Source organism: Zootoca vivipara, chromosome 6 (assembly GCF_963506605.1).
Source record: "Zootoca vivipara chromosome 6, rZooViv1.1, whole genome shotgun sequence".
NCBI classification, from domain to species: Eukaryota; Metazoa; Chordata; class Lepidosauria; order Squamata; family Lacertidae; genus Zootoca; species Zootoca vivipara.
The window spans coordinates 84,200,147-84,217,173 of record NC_083281.1 but is presented as its reverse complement, the minus strand read 5'-3'; the positions used below and the strand labels follow the sequence as shown (position 1 = coordinate 84,217,173).

Below are 17,027 nucleotides of genomic sequence, written 5' to 3'. Positions count from 1 at the left end.
TTGGCTGCAGGAGTTGCCAGAAGGAGGCATACAAAGTACCATCCAAGCATTTTAGGGACTCTGCTCCAGATTTGTGTAGGGTTTACTGCACAGCCCAAAGATATCCTGCAAGGCAGCGGAGGTTTCCTTCTCCTAGATGGCCTACCTTCCCAGGTTGATGAGCCCCATCTGCCCCTCACTTCACTCTGCAGCACATACAGAAACTGCCTTCTTAACCGCCGGACTCCTTATTGTTTTCACCTGCTCAATCCACCAGAGCCTGTTCACATGCAAGATAAGTCCCTAATTCATCGAGGGTCTAGCCATGGTTTAGCCATTCCTGGGGTTTGGCCGCTGTTGTTTCTAGGAGCCACAGTGAAAGCTGGATGCAGGATGGGGACCAAAGGTGGACAATTTGTCCCAGAAGAAACATGACGTGCCTCCCACCAGAGGAACTAGTTTAGCTTGATGCACACACCCCAAATCCTCACAGTGGCAGGAATCTGCTTATGAATCTATATCATGGGACTGTGTGTGTTTCCCTTTTCCCAGGGAACTCTGGGAATTGTGGCTCTGGGAGGGGAATAGAGGTCCCCAAGCAACTTTCAGCACCCAGAAGAAACTGCAACTCCCATAATTCTTTGGGGGAAACCATGACTGTTTAACGTAGTATCATAGTGCTTTAAATATTTTATTTATTTATTTATTTATTTATTTATTTATTTATTTATTTATTTATGCCCCACCCATCTGGCTGGGTTTCCCCAGCCACTCTGGGCGGCTTCCAACAGAAATATTAGAATACACTAAATTCTTAAAGATTAAAAGCTTCCCTAAACAAGGCTGGCTTCAGATGTCCTCTAAATGTCTGGTAGTTGTTTTTCTCTTTGACATCTGGTGGGAGGGCGTTCCACAGGGCGGGTGCCACTACCAAGAAGGCCCTCTGCCTGATTCCCTGTAACTTGGCTTCTCGCAGCCAAGTGGTGTGAATGTGGTCTCAGGTATATTTTTTTAAGGAGACCCTCCAGGCCGGTGGCAGGGGGTTTCTTGGGGTGGAGGAGTGTATTCTGCAAAATGCCATTGGCACAATAATAGTGCCTTTGTGGTGGATTTATACCAGACTATCACAGACCTTTCTGCTTTATTAGTTGGTCTGCAAAGCTTCCCTAATTTTACTCCCATCTGGAGGGGCACTCTTGTGCTACAGAGTAACAAAAGCAGGATAATAAGTAAAGTGGAACATTTGTGGTTATAAAACAAAAAGTTACAGTATTTCAGCAGGAAGTTACACTATGGGAAACAAAGTATGGATCTCCCGATACCATGATGAGAACAAATAAATGCACACAATGAAAGGGCATCTGGAGGGGCCTAAGATTCTAGACTGCAAGGATATGTTCCATCATAGCTCACTAGATGCGAGGTTCAGCTCAGAGGTTCCTCAGTTCAATTCCTCCTGACAAATGATTTACATAATATCAGCATAACATCTCCATGCTTGTGGGCAGGGAGAAGAACAGAAATTAAGTGAGGAGCTGGAAGAGGGAGACTATGTGTTAACACACCCCAAAACACATCTTTGCTCTATTTATCCTAAGCTCTTTATCTACGGCTCTCAAGGACCCACAAAACGTCTTGACACCCTAAAATGTGCCACGCCACAGAAGCGTCAACCAGAGTGGCACACATGGCACGTTTCAGCTTCATTTTTGTTAAAGTTTCTAGTCCTTATGGCCAATAAAAAATATGCAACACATTCTTTTAATCTCAGAAGCAAGTGAAGAGGCGGCTAAAAATATTTCAAGTGGGTGGGGAGGTGGTTCTTTTGCCCTGCAAACCACAGCTCTGTGCCCTATGACTTGATGCAGCAGGAAAATAGGCACAGTGAGATAAATCATGCAGATATGCTCATTTTGCATAATTAATGCATTTATTACATTTTTAGCCCTACCCTCCTGCAAAGGCATTCAAGGTGCCGTATGTGATTCTCCTTCCATTAACCCCACTCCATCCGCACAACAACCCAGTGAGAGAAGTTGGGCTGAACAAAAGTGACTGGCCCAAAGGTCAACAAGCAAGTTTTTTTTTATGAATGGGAGATTTGGCCCCGCGCCTCCCTGATCTCCTGGCCCAACACCTTTATACGCCACACTGACTCTATTTGCTGAAATATATTAACTACTTATTTATTGCATTTGTCTCTCACCTTTTTCTCCAAGGAGTCAAGGTGGCACACACAGAACTTCCCGCTGCTCATTTAAGCCTCCTCATTCTACTTAATATAAGCGTTTCTTGGCAAATGATTTAGAATCAGGGGTCAGCAAACTTTTTCAGCAGGAGGCCGGTCCCTCAGACCTTGTGGGGAGGTGGACTATATTTTGGAGGGGGAAAATGAACGAATTCCTATGCCCCACAAATAACCCAGAGATGCATTTAAAATAAAAACACACATTCTACTCATGTAAAAACACGCTGATTCCCGGACCGTCTGCAGGCCGGATTTAGAAGGAGATTGGGTCGCATCTGGCCCCTGGGCTTTAGTTTGTCTACCGATGATTTAGATCAGGAATGTGCTGTTGGACTCCAACTCCCATTATCCTTCATCACTGGCAGAGCCGGCCTACCAATATAGTGGTGGGAAGTGCCCGCCTCAGGTGGCAGAAGTGCAAGAAGCATTGCTCAGTCTGCCCCACTGCTTCTGGGCACTGGTGGCGGGAGGGAACTATACCAGTGAGCAGCAACACATTTGCAGAACGCAGAATGCCACAGCTCCTGCCGAGTTCAGCAATAGCTGGGGCGTTCCGGCGGCGAAAATCAGGGTGGGTGGGCATGGCAGTAGGCAGTAATTCCCATTTTGCCTCAGTTGACAAAATGATGGAGCCAGGCCACCCCTGAACATCCTGGCTGGGGGCTGATGAGAGTTGGGAGTCCATAGTACCTGGTGGGCCACAGATCTCTCCATCCCTCCTCTAATGCCTACCAACATCTCTCCTGCTTTGGGGCAGAGAAAGGGTGCGTTGGCCAAACCCTCCAAAGAATCTGGACCATTTCTGCTAAACTTAGGTCGAGCTTAACGTTGCATTTAAAGCATACCACTTAAAAAAATTCATGGCTTTCCCCCACCAAAGAATCATGGGAACTGCAGTTTGTTAAGGGCACTGAAGAGTTGGTGGTGGTCCCGTCCCCCGTCCCCCCATTTTGCCCAACAGAGCTACAGTCCCCAGAGTTCCCTGGGAGGAAGGAATGATTGTTAAGACACTCTGGGAAACGTAGCTCTATGAGGGAAGCAGCAGTCTCCAGCAATACCCTTAACAAACTACAGCTCCCAGGATTCTTTGGGGGGAACTGTAACTATTTAAAGAAGTATGACAGAGCTTTAAATGTAGGTTGCTGATATGGCCTTAGACACAGTGACCTGGATGGACTGCACCTTGGAAATGGTCACTGTTATGCCCTTAAAATATGGGGGAGGTCCTGTCTGTTGAAGTGGTATAGTAGTGCTTTAAAGAGTGGTTGAAACAGCCTCGGTGCAGAATTTATTTATTTTTTTCTGGAAAGGGGGCATACTAGGTAAGAGAGAGATGGGATCAGATTGGAAAGGGGTAAGAGAGGAGAGATTAAGTAAAAATGAGAGCCAGTGTGGTGTAGTGATTAGCGTGTCAGACTAGGACCTGAGAGACCAGGGTTCACATCCCCACTTGGCCGTGAAGTTCTCACCAGGCAAGTCACTACCTCTCATCTTTACCTACCTTGCAGGGTTGTTGTTGGAATTAAATAAGGAGGGGGAGAACCATATACGCCACCTTGAGCTCCTTGGAGGAAAAGGTGGGATATGAATACAGCAAATGAAGAATAAAAGAGAAGGGTGTGCGGCCACAATCCATCAGTTGCAAATGCCACTGTTTTAGGCAGGGGGGGGGGCACAGCATTGGGTGGATTTCTTCATCATGGAAATGGCGGTAAAAATTTCTGAGGCTCTGCTGCGGCCAGACGAAAGAGAGCCTCTCTCCATCCTTGCTTGTGCTGTAAAAACCAGCCAGGCCTCTTACACAGTGAATTGCACCTCTAAATGTTTCAGCGAGGGAGAAAGGAGGGGGAAGGGGGGAGAGTTGTGGGGCACGGCCAAAGCACAGAGAGCGAGTGAGCGAGCACAAGGCTATTATGGTTAATGTGACTCGTACCCTCTGTTATGGAAGAAATAAATGTACATTTAGAGGTTGTCAGGTCTGCGCTCTCCTCTCCCACTCAATAGATGCTTTGCAACATCATTAAAATAGCAAGCGGCTGCCCCTTGTGGTGCTCTTTCCGGGGGGGGGGGCTCCCTGAACACACACACACACACACACACACACACACACACACACACACACACACACACACAGCCCAAAGAAAGGAATGCTGAGATTTGAATCTTTTTTGACAGGAAGTTGCAGAGAGCACTTATCAAACCCCATTGGAAAACATTACTTAAGAGGAACATGCTAAGTTAGCTCTGCTTCCAGCCCTGTGCCCCATCTTCTTTTTTAATTCATCTATTGTTTCTCAGAGATGAACCATATATATATATATATATATATATATATATATATATATATATATATATATATATATATATTCCAGGAAAAAATGCACTAGTTTCAAAACTGGCAGTCCTGTGTTCAGCGGTGACACAAGGCGCATCCCCAAACAGAGGCAACAGAGCACAGCCAGCTCACTAAGAGAGGAGGTAAAGGAGGAACAGAACAAATAACAAGACAGGAAGGGCCCTGCTAGATCAGGCCAATGGGTCACCCAGTCCCGCATCCTGTTCTCACTGGATGCCCCTGGGAAACCAGCAAGTAGGATTCAAGTACAAGAGCGCTCTCCCCTCCTGAGGTTTCCAGCGACTGGTATTCAGAAGCATTGCTGCCTCTGACTGTGGAGGCAGAGTAGAGCCATCGTAGAGCCATCATGGCCAGTAGCTGTTGACAGCTTTGTCTTCCATTAATTTGTCCAACCCTCTTCAAAAGCCATCCAGGTTGGTGGCCATCACTGCCTCCTGTGGGAGGGAGTTCTATACTTCAACCATGTGCTGTGTGAAGCAGCACTTTCTTTTTTATCTGTCCTGAAGCTTCCAGCTCTCAGCTTCATTGGATTTAAGTATGGAAGCACCAAGGTTTGGTTAAGCTGGGGTTGAAGTTCATGTGAACAACACAGGCAAGATGCTCTCTCCTGAAGGAATGGTTACTAGCCAATACTTGCCTTCCTGGCTAAATGCATTGGGGCTCTCTGCTATGGCATAGATACATTTATCCCATTGGCTCAAAGGTAACCCCCAAAAGCTATGTATTTCATGGCTAGGTTTGGCTAAAGCAAGCTGTGGTGAGATTGATGTCCGGGGGGGGGGGGGAGAGTGTGATGAATAATAGGCCCAGACGCAGGAGTTTCAGGTGATGGATATGCAGATGTGAGGCTGGCAAGACAGAGAGATGGCCTTTCAGAACAGATGGATGAGGATTCTCGATCACTTTCAGAAAACAGGAATAAATAAACCTAGGAGCCCGCTATAATCTCTGCATCTCTATTTGTAGGTGGTTACCAGCTCCTCTTATTATGGGTGGGAAAGGTTAACAAGAGTGGGCTGTTGGCTAAGAGTTTGGTCTTCCGCAATGGCAGATCACATCAGATCGGTTTGGAACTCTTACAAGTTTGTCCGCAGTGGTGAAAATGTGCTCTCCTATCAAAATAAATATTTTAACTCCACTGCCAAGAGGCAGCAGGACTCCGAATAGCAGTTGCTGGGGATCACAAATGGGGATAGTTGCTGCTGCAGTCGGGTCCTGCTTTCAGACTTCCCATTAGGGCATCTGGGTTGGCCACTCAGAAGAATATGCACCATTTCTGCTAAACATAGGCCACATGTGTCCTTGCATTTAAAGCAGCAATCATACCATATACCTGAATGAAAAGCCTTAAGAAAAGCTTAAGGACTAGGAATTTGGCATGGCAAATTTGGAAAGGAAGTTGTATGCCAGCTCTGCACAGCAGGGCTGTGACTGTCTTTGCTAACAGAACCACCTGCACTGCAATGTCTCCACGGTACAGATTACAGTGAGATTTGCCCTTTGCTATGCAAAAAAAAGAAAAAAGGAGGGGGGAATTGCTTGAACCTCACTGCGACACTTCTGAAAAATTAATTACGAAGTCGAAGGAGAAAATTAATTTTAGAAACGCGGGAGGTTACTTTCTCCCCCTCCCACACTTTCTTAATTCTCCTCCCTCTCCTCCACCACCCCCTGCGGACGTCCTCCTGGAAAGCCAGGGAGGAAACCTCGTTGTTTTCATTCCCCATCCTAAGGGGGTGCAATCTGGGAGACGTCCAGTCGATAACCTGGCCATCAGAACAAGGTCTGTAATTAAAAGGTCAGTGACCTGGAAAGCTGGGGCCTCACTCTCAGGGCTTCTCAGTAATGATGGAGCTATTAAATTAAGGCGGTTATGAAATCAATGCTAAAAAAGCTTTCACGGTAACGAGCTTCCATTCAAGGACATGCAAACTGCCTCGTGAAATGGAGTTAAATTATGAAAAAGGAAAAAAAGAAGTAATAGAGAGAAAGAAGGAGAGAGAGAGAGAGAGCGCTAAATTGAAATCTGTTCCTTTTCGGAAGCTTATTCACCTGCGACGGCAATCCATTTTTGGGTCTCCTGCGCAACAACAACCAAAGCTTCAGAGGAGATCCAGGGATGGTGAAACTGTGGCTGCTCCAGGTGGACTCCAGCTCCCATCAGCCCCAGCCAGCATGGTCAGTGATAGGAGAAAAAGTGGGAGTTGTAGTCCACAAAACAACTGGAGGGCAGCAGGAGTCCTAGCCCTGATCTAAGATATCTCGCCAATTCAATATCAGAGTGCCAGTAGCTTCATTCGTCTGTCTGTCCATCTGTCCGTCTCTCTCTCTCTCTCTCTCTCTCTCACACACACACACACACACACACACACGAGCCACAAGTGTTTTTATGGACCTCTGTTGTGATTTATTTCATGCATGTAGTTAGGAACATAGAGACAATGAGACAGAGTGCTGATCTATCTAACTTGGTACTGTCTCTTCAGGGTTTCAGGAAGGGTACGTTGAAGATGGGACCATCTGCATGAAAAGCCGCCGCTGCTCTTCTGCTGAGCTACGGCCCTTCCCATAAGACACAAGAGCAGAGGAAGTTACCTTGTGCTGAGTCAGACCATTAAGTCCAGCTAGCACAGGGAGGTGCACCCCTGCCAGTATGCAATGCCAACACCACTGTGGGGAGGCCCAGGGAGAGCCACAACCTCCCGCCTCCATCAATGCCAGTGGCCCACCTAGTGCAGCAACCTGTGGAAGCCAACAAGCAGGACCCGAGCACAAGGGCACTCTCCCCTCCAAATGGTATTCAGAAGCACTATTGCCTCAAACTGTGGAGAGGCAAGGAGTCCCCTGGGCCTGACCCTATTATCTTACTGTTTTTAGAATGAGGCCATGATATGGCTAAAGTTCAAAGGGGGTAGGGTTTTGTAGATTTCATATTGGGGGGGGGGCACTACCTCTTACCTGCTCCTCAATAATTTGAGCGCTGTCCCATTGAACCGGGACCTTCTTTAGGAATGTAATATAGGAAGAGCCCTTTAGGAATGTAATATAGGATGGCCCATCGAGTCCAGCTTTGTGTTTTTATAGATGTTCCTATGGGAAACCCGCAAGCAGGACCCGAGCACAAGAGCGCTATCCCCTCCTACAGAGTCCAGGAACTAGAATTCAGAAGCATTACTACCCCGTAAGCATGGAGGCAGAGCATAGCCATCAGGGGCTAGGAGCTGTCGGATAGCCTTCCATCCTTCCATGAATTTGCCCAATCCTCTTTTAAAAGCCGCCCAGCCTTCTGTGTTTTGCTGGACCTTCAAGTCACGCAAAGGAAAAACAAAGCTGATTCGAGTACAGGGAAGGAAAAATAAAATAGGTGCTCGTTTCAATAGCAGGCTGCTCCGAGCAGGGTAAAGGTTTCCTTGGGATGCAAATCCATGTCGAGTGGGGTGGGAATTAATTAAGGAGAGTGGCAGCTGTATTCCCTCTCTCCCCTGGTGTGTGGCAGACAGGCTCCTGCTTTAGCCCTTCCTCGGCCTGTCGCCACCGTCAACGACTTAATGGCCTGACAATAGCTGCAAGAGACCCACAGGGGCAACCGAGTCAAGGGGAAGGCTTCCGGCCTCCCCACATCCCTTTTTTCCGAGAGCTCTGCTCCCTCCTATGAAGCTTAGGCACCAGGGCAGATTAATGCAGGAGACGTCTACAAGGGCAAAGTTTCCTGTGACCTCCTACTCATCTCTCCAAATAAGAGCTTGTCACCCCGTTGGGAGCAGTTTGCTCAGCCTATTACGCAGACATGGCCAACAGCTCTTTCGGCCCAGCCAACGCCGTCGAGGTTCTAGATCAGATGCCGTCTTAATTCAGCCTTTCAGAAATTACGTTTGAAGCAAAGCACCGTTAGGTGTGTGTGTGTGTTCCACTGTACACATTTTAAATGTGGAATATGCACCAGCTGCTGTCAGTGAGTTCCCATTTACTGCTTGAAGCAGCAGGAAGGGTCACAGAACGGCAGAGTTGGAAGGGGTCCAAAGGGTCATCTAGCCCAACCCGCTGCAATGGAGGTCGTAAGTTCTGTGGTAGAGCATCTGATTTGCATGCTGAAGGTCCCAGGTTCAATCCCCAGCATCTCCAGGTGGGGCTGGGGAAGATGCCCTGCCTGAAACCCTGCTACTGCCTGTCATAGAATCATAGAATTGTAGAGTTGGAAGGAACCCCATGGGTCATCTAGTCCAACCCCTTGCAATGCAGGAATCTCAGCTAAAGCATCCATTACAGATGCCCATCCAACCTCTGCTTAAAAACCTCCAAGGAAGGAGAGTCCACAACCTTCCGAGGGAGTCCATTCCACTGTCTAACAGCTCTTATTGTCAGAAAGTTTTTTCTGATGTTTACCGTGTTTCTCATATTATAAGACATGTCTTATATTTATTTTTTCCTCAAAAAAACACACTATGGCTTATTTTCAAGGGATGTCTTATTTTTTTCCTCCTCCTCCTGCCGCGGCCGGCATTGCTGCTGCTCCTATCACTATGTCTTATTTTCGGGGTATGGCTTATATTCCTTGAATGCTTAAAAATCCTGCTATGGCTTATTTTATGGGTATGTCTTAAAATATGAGAAACAGGGTAGTCGGAATCTTCCTTCTTGTCACTTTAAGCCATTGGTTCGAGTCCTATCCTCCAGAGCAGGAGAAAACAAGCTTGCTCCATCTTGCATGTAACAGCCCTTGATATATTTGAATATGGCTATCATATCTCCTCTCAGTCTCCTCTTTCCCAGGCTAAGCAGACCCAGATCCTTCAACCGTTCCTCATAAGGCTTGGTTTCCAGACCCCTGATCATCTTGGTCGCTCTCCTCTGCACACGTTCCAGCTAGTCAACATGCTTCTTAAATTGTGGTGTCCAGAATTGGACACAGTATTCCAGGTGTGGTCTGACCAAGGCAGAATAGAATGGTACCATTACGTCCCTTGATCTGCACACTAGACTTCTGTTGATGCAGCCTAGAATAGCATAAGCTTTGTTGGCTGCTGCATCACACTGTTGACTCACATTGCTGCAGATAACGTTGAGCTAAATGGACCAATGGCATGACTTCCTATGTCTTGTACTCCCAAGACCTGTCAATGAATGAAAATGCCAAAATTGGGTAGAGGCAGCCGGGGCATGGGGGGCAGTGTGAATTTGATGCATAAGGCACTAGAGGGCTCAGAACCAGGACCTTAGCTCCTTGGTGTCTTTCCCAGTGGAACAAATCACAGGCCATTTCCATAAGGTGTCTGGACAGAGCAGCCTTGATCCTAGGAGCTCCAGTTAGCCTGCACAGGAGCCTTGTGCCAAAAAGCAGCCATTGTTCATGCCAGCAGGAGAGATTGTTCCACAAGTGAGGAGACACCACTGAAAAGGCCCTTTCTCTGCATCCCATGGCCATCACTCAGTGATGGTAGATTTCACATCATGCGCAAGACACTACAAATCCATATATCCCTGCCCACTTAAGCAGCTCCTTCCAGGATATAAAGAACACCGACCTTTTTTGTGGTCCCGCTTTACACCCATGTTTGCCATTACCAGATATTATGATTGTGAAAAATTAACGGCAACTAAACAGAAAGGAGGGTAAGGAAACAGAGGGCTGTATCCAGTGCTGGCCCTACTCAAAGAAGACCCAGATAAATAAATGGACATTGCTAATTTAGCCTCATTCATTTCAGTGGGTCTACTCTGATCGGAACTGAGCTGGATGCAACCCAGCTGCATCAAAGAAGGTTGCTGAGTTTTTGCATTATTTTTTCCACTTTTGTAATCATTAGCCAAGTAATTCATTAGAAGCTTTAATCGGGTCACCGTCTCTCTTTTCAGACCTCCTCTTGCAGACGCCGCCGAGCTGTTTGCCCCCACCCTTTAAAAAAAATTCCCCAATCTCTGCTTCTCCCAGTCAGGGATTTATTAAAATTAAACAGATTAGATGGAACTCCAGATACTAAAAATTCTGCTTTGCAAAGCTGGAGGTTGGGGGGGGGGGGGAGGGAGGAAGAGGCACGTGGCGCAAAACACCCAAGACATTTGTCTCTAAATTGCTCTAAATACCTTTTGCAAATGAAATTTTAACTCTCGTCTGCGTTGAGAGGGGAACAAGCAGGGCGGGAGGGGGGAGATGGGGTTGGTCTGGGTGGGGAGAAACACAAGGAAGAAACTGGTCACTTCAGCAATATGTAGTGGTGGTTTATAATATCACAAGATATCCCGGGGTACGGTTGTGTTTGAGGTGGGGAGAAGCAGGGAGGGCGGGAGGTGCTAAGTATCGCTTTGCAACTATAGATTTCATATCAGGTTACCGTGGGTAATCAGCACAGCTTTTAGGCTCAGTTTTCCTGTGCTTCATTGCTTCGATGATAGAGCTGAAATCCCAAAGCTTTTATGATTAATTACTCCCCGTAGGTCCGCATATTTCAAGCGGGGGGGGGGGGGGGGCGACGACACAGAGAGAGAGAGAGAGAGAGAGAGAGAGAGAGTGAAAGAGAAAGAACCTGTACTGCAAGAGATCAGACCTGGAAGGGAAGACTTCTGACAGCCGGGAACAGCCAAGAGGGGAGCGCCCCAACAGTTGACATTCCTCGGCATTACTGCCCTGACCGGAGGCACTGTAATTCAGTGCTTCCAAAAAGAAAAAGATATACCCTGGTTTTTGAAATGCAAACAAAGCAAATTGCGGACACGTGGGCGATTTGTACAAGTTCACTGCTTGTTTGTGTGCGCAGGAATATCCCAAGAAAGGCTAAGAACACTTATAACCTGCTGAGACAAAAAGAAAGAAAAGAGGCGAACAAACATTTCATAGACATAAATAGGAACAGGCTTCCATGCCCCTGGATTGTTTTCATCACCTGGGGAAATTTTGCCCGTGGCACTGCACCCGGCAGAATAGCACAGGGCAGTGTCCCCAAAAGTGGGCATTTTAATTATTTTGCATTTAGATCCTACCTTTCCCCCAAGGAGCAGAAAGGTGGCAGACATGGTCCCTCTCCTCCTCTTTTTATCCTCTCAACAACCCTATGAGGTGGGTTAGGCTGACAGACTGCTACTGTGACCAAAGTCACATCCATGGCTGAACAGGGATTTGAACCCTGGTCTCCAAAGTCATAGTCTGACACTCTAACCACTACACCACGCTGGCTCTCTCCCTGCCACTGATGCCCTTTCTTCTCCCATACAATGAAGCATCCACCATCAGTTGCTTCAGGCGTCTTGGAAAGGCCTACCTTCTTGCCCAGGGTTTCCCTAACCCACTAGATCTTTGTTATTACTAGATATGAACAGAAGAAGCGCCCTGCTGGATCAAGCCAAAAGACTGCAGTTGTGTCTACTATGTATTTTTATATCACTGTATTTTATTCTGGTTGTAAATTGCTTCAGGACTTTTCACTGTTGGAAGGCAAACGTAACTCCAGTAACTTAACCTTCTGCATCCAGTTCCAGGGACTGGAACAACTTTTTTTTGTTTTTTTTGTTTACAGAAGCACACAATTGTGTGAACCTCCACCTGCTGTATGAGGTAGTACAAGCCTTGACAGAGGTTCATCACCTCAACAGAGAACTATTTTCGAAGCACGCCTAACACCCTACAGGATGATGTTTCAGGAGAGGGTTGGTAGGTATGGGATGGAGAATCTGGGATTTTTGCAGGGAAGGAAATATGATATGGGGATAGATAGATGCGTCTGTAAGATACCAGAGCTAAAGCCCCAAAGCCAATGGGATGTGCTAAGAACAGAGCAGAACAGCTGGTGCTCTTTTCCTTCCATTCTGCTTTGTTTCACAAAACCTGTCAGCTCGTTTTCTTTTATGACCATACGGACTAGAAACTTGCTTTCCTTTTTAAGGATTTAAAAACGGTGGGCTCAGGACAAAAAGGAAGAAATCAAGGCCCTAGTTCAGCAACCTGAATCCAAACAAAACCAGAACAAAACTCTCTGCTCTTCAGCTGACAGCTTTAGATCATCGCTAACCCAGAAGCTTTAAGAAGAAAAAGACGCTGTCCTTTCCTTTAAGATAAAGGATTGCAGGCCCACAAAACAAGAAACTTCCGTCTGCCGAAAACAATGCTGGATTTATCAAGATGTGGGCTCTCCTTTCCTCCTGAAAGGGCTTGGCAGTCAATCGCTTGCCCTTTCAAGGCCTTGAAAGGCTGGGTGACCCCAAATTTAACCTTAACTCGACCTCGCTTTCACTGACTGCGGCCCATAACCTTCTCTGCTCAGATCGGCCATTCTCTGAAGCAGCTGACCGTTTCACCCGCAGCTGGTCAACCAGCATCAAATACCACTGGCAGAAGCCAGGACGGACCAAAGCGCCTGTGAACACTAAAATCCTCCTTCCGAGAGGCTGCAGGTTCAGAAGTTTGCAACACCAGCCCTGCCACATTGCCACATTGCATTTCACTAAAAGGGTAGCTGCTGGATCAGGTATGGGATCAGGGAAGGGGATAGAGGGGATTCAGCTGGATTTAAATACGAATCTATGCACCACCTTGTTTCTGTGATTGTAAGTTGTTTTGAACTGCTTTGAAAAATGTGTTTTAATTGCTGTAACTCGCCCGGAGAAAAGCACAAGAAGAGATCTGTTGGATCAGGCCAGTGTTCCATCTGGTCCAGCATCCTGTTCTCACAGTGGGTCACCAGAAGGCTATGCAAGCAGGATTCGAGCATAAGGGCACTCTCCCGCTCCTGTGGTTTCCAGCAACTGGTATTTAGAAGCATTGCTGGCTCCGGCCGTGGATGCAAAGAAAAGCTATTGTGGCTAGTAGCCACTGACGGCCTCCTCCTCCTCCATGAATTTGTTAATGGAGTGGGGATGTAACTGGGTGTTTGCAGACATTTTCAATAGGTTTCAGTTATATGCAGTTCCACACAGTGCCTCGGAACATAACCCCCATGTAAATGGGGGGCTGCCTGTAATAATAATTTTATTACTTGCACCCTGCCATCTGAGTGGGTGTACAAAAATCTCATTATGTGTACAAAATGCAGCAGTTAGGTGGTAGTGTGCATATATTTGTAAAAATAGCTTATTTAGAAAAAATAATATTAAATTAAAATTCATATTTAAAAAAAATCATATTCACATTAGGGGTAATTGCTTGCAAAGATGTGGGTCATCAGGCAAAAACTGCATATGAGTAAAGTGTCCATTAGGAGAAATCTGCACAGAAATGCTGGTGAATTTTCATGAGGACTTTAAGCAAACAAAACACCTTCACTTTCTGATTGCAGAAATGAAATGAACTTAGGAAAAATGAAAAAGGGCCAGAATCGTCCATTCCTAATGGGAGGAACAGTGTCGCCTGTGACCGCTTCTTGGGTTTCTTGTTCATAAGCTTCGTCAGTGTTTACAATGCACAACCCACCCACCCATCCAGCCCCATGTTTCATATGTTACTTTATTATGGAGCAATTTGGTGTAATGGAGAAACACATCAGAGCGTTGCAGCCAATGCTGGCCCTACTCAGAGTAGACCCTCTGAAATGAATGCCCATAGCTAGCTTAATTATTTATCACAATACTTGTCTCCCGCTTGATTGTAACGAAACCTCAAAGCGGTTTACAAACTTAGGTCCCTTGATTATAGTGGGTCTACTTGAATTAGCACTGGATTCAACCCAGAGTTCCCAGGATAAGACAAACTGAACAATGCAGATTTTCCTTTTGTGCTGCTTTGAATAGTCTGTATTCCTAACATAGAATGTACTCCACAGACGGTATCACTTTGTCCTTTCTGTCATATGGTTGTACTTATTTTCCCTTTCTCCTTATTGAAAAATAATAAAATATTTATTTTGATAAAGACTTATGGGTTGGTACTTGCAGTAACACTTCCGGAGTTAACAGCAGGGAGGTGAGGAGAAAAGAAGGGAATGTCATGATCCACCATACCCTTTTTCTTGAGAAAAGATCTTCTGGTTGCAAGTGGACTTTGGCGGACTCGAGGGTTCTGCAGAAACTTCACCGCTGTTGCAATCTGTGGCAGGAGGAAAGAGAAAAGGAGAAAACGCTTTTTAAAAGTTGTGGACTATCAGAATTCAGATTCTGAGCAAGACATCAAAAGCCAGTAGGATGCAAGGTAAACAGAGACATCACCTTTGAAGTGGGATGAAATATTACAGATAACTTAGAATCCCTATGGTTGTACTCTTGAGTCCTACTCAGAGCAAATTTATAGAAATAAATGGACATGGCTAACTTAGGTCAATTGACTGCAGTGGGCCTACTTTGAGGAGGACACACACTCATTTGGTTCCTTCCAGAAGCTGTTAGTTGAGCACAACTGTTGTACAATATTCCATTTTGTATAATTTGTATCTTTAAAAATACTCAATGAGGCCATGATATTGCTTTACTTGCATTCTAACAATGCCCTGTTTGCACATCACACAAAACCATGGCTTTAAAGCAAACCATGGTTTTATGAGAACAAGCAGCATGTTGAGGCACGCTCTCCCAGAGGGTCACCACAGCCCATGTTACTGGCTTGGGAGCCTTCTTTTCCTGGAATCACTCTCCCCTCCTGGCTGGAATGAGACCCAGGTATTCTGTATTCCAACAGCTTCTACCTCCCCGGGCTCAGACCCAGCTCTCCAGTTAACTCCTGTCTGTATACCTTCCCCATTCAACCTGGTCTTCCTATCTACGCTGTGGGGCTTCTTCCTCTTGCTATGGTCTCCTCAGAGAGGATGCTCAACTCAAATAAGAAGCAATTCTCCCTCAAACTATCCTATTCCCTATATCCCACCTCAAATCAAGCCCTATCTCTCAAACTAAACCCTCTCTCATTCTAGCTCTTCCCCTTCTCTATTCTTATCTGGTCCAGTTTCCTGTTCTCACAGCGGCAAACCAGATGCCCATTACAGAAAGTCCGCAAGCAGGACCATTAACAATAGCTTAATTAATGAAGTGATGCGGAAACCTTAGGCTTGGGGGGGGGCCCTCTAGGCTTCACTGTTTGGCCCTTGGGGTTGTTTTCAGACCACGCCCCTTCCCAGGCCACACCCCTCACTGGCCCTGCTCCAAGCTCCCCCCACTTGAGTGTTTTTGCTGGGCTGGTATGTGTTCCTGAACTGTGCCAATGCCTCTTGCTTGCCCGGATAGAGGACAGAGAAGGTTGTGTAGAGAAGTTATACCGTTGTACAGAACTAAATTTTACACTTGTCCCACCCACTTTTTGCCTCTGGGCCTGCCAACCACTTGCATCCAGCCCCCAGAAGCTTGCCCATAAGGGAATGTGGCTCTCGGGATGAAAAATCCTTCCCTCCCCTCCCCCTGGTTTAAAGTGGTACATGACCCAGGCATGTATATTTAACTCAGTGGTTTTCAACCAGTGTGCCATGGCACCCTGGGGTGCCTTGAATGGTGGCCTCTGTCCCTCTTTCCTTCCCTCTCTCCTCCGATGCCCTCCTGTCTCTGCCTCCCAAAGGCTTGCACAGCTATTTGTTGCAGCAGCCCTGGCTACAAGCTCCCCAGGTGAATGGGGCCTCTGGGGCTAGCCAGGGGGTGCTGGTTGCCAGGAGCTGAGGTAGTCTTGGAATAAGAAAGCAAGTAGGCTAGGGAGCCCAGGCACCCAGTCCGCAGGCCCATGCTGTTGGGAAAGGACAGACAAGTGCCTGGCCCCTGTGGGGCAGTGTGAGGAGGCACCTCTATTTGCAAGGGGTTGCAGCTCAGAGACCAGGGGTGGCAGCAGCAGCTGCCCAGAGGACTCCCAAGGAGAGGGGATGGGAGAGGAGGCTGAGGGAACACTCCACAGGGGAGGGCGTTCAAAAAAGGGCGAGAGGCTGCCAGCTCTGCAGGCAAGGGGTGACATAACTGGGCTCCTGAGCCCCACAGGGGTGCCTCAGAAAGAATGTAGTTGGTCAAGGGAGCTGTGGACTCAAAAAGGTTGAAAACCTCTGGTTTAACTGATTGCTTGGAAGGGGTCGTTGGAAACAGGCACCAGTAATGGGAGGAAGTTCCACAGGGTCGGTGCTGCCATGCTAAATGCCTGCTTCCAACACTGTACAGAAAGGACCTCCTGATGAGATGGTATCTGCAGGGAAGCCCCTCCTGTGGAGAGCACTGATCGGGTGAGTTTATAAGGGGAGAGACTCGATCGAGCGCCTGCCTTTCACCTGCTTTTCAAATATACATCTCAGGTCAGAGAGCATAGTTTCTGATGGGTTCTAATGGCCCTTTCGAAATAATCTTTGGTGCATTCCATCAATGTTGGATGTGTGTGCGTGTGCGTATATATATACATACTTCCCCACCACTACCCCTTTTAAACTGCATCTCTTATTTCTTTAAATACATTAATCAGAGTAGTGTAGGCAAAACGGATCCATCGGACAATGCAATAAACATGAATTATCATCTATCCAACATGCATAATGGCTTAAAAAAACATAATAGCAGGTGTAGTTTAAA

At 46.8% G+C, this 17,027-nt stretch overlaps 1 protein-coding gene across 2 annotated transcripts in view; it reads right to left on the bottom strand.

Moving 5' to 3' along the window:
• Positions 1 to 17,027, bottom strand: part of PEX14 (peroxisomal biogenesis factor 14) — a 116,640-nt gene that overhangs the window by 46,326 nt on the left and 53,287 nt on the right. For both annotated transcript variants that reach the window (XM_035120490.2, XM_060276232.1), the window contains one exon: positions 14,508 to 14,592. In XM_035120490.2, coding sequence (XP_034976381.1) covers positions 14,508 to 14,592 — 85 coding nt within the window. The remainder of the gene's footprint in view (positions 1 to 14,507; positions 14,593 to 17,027) is intronic.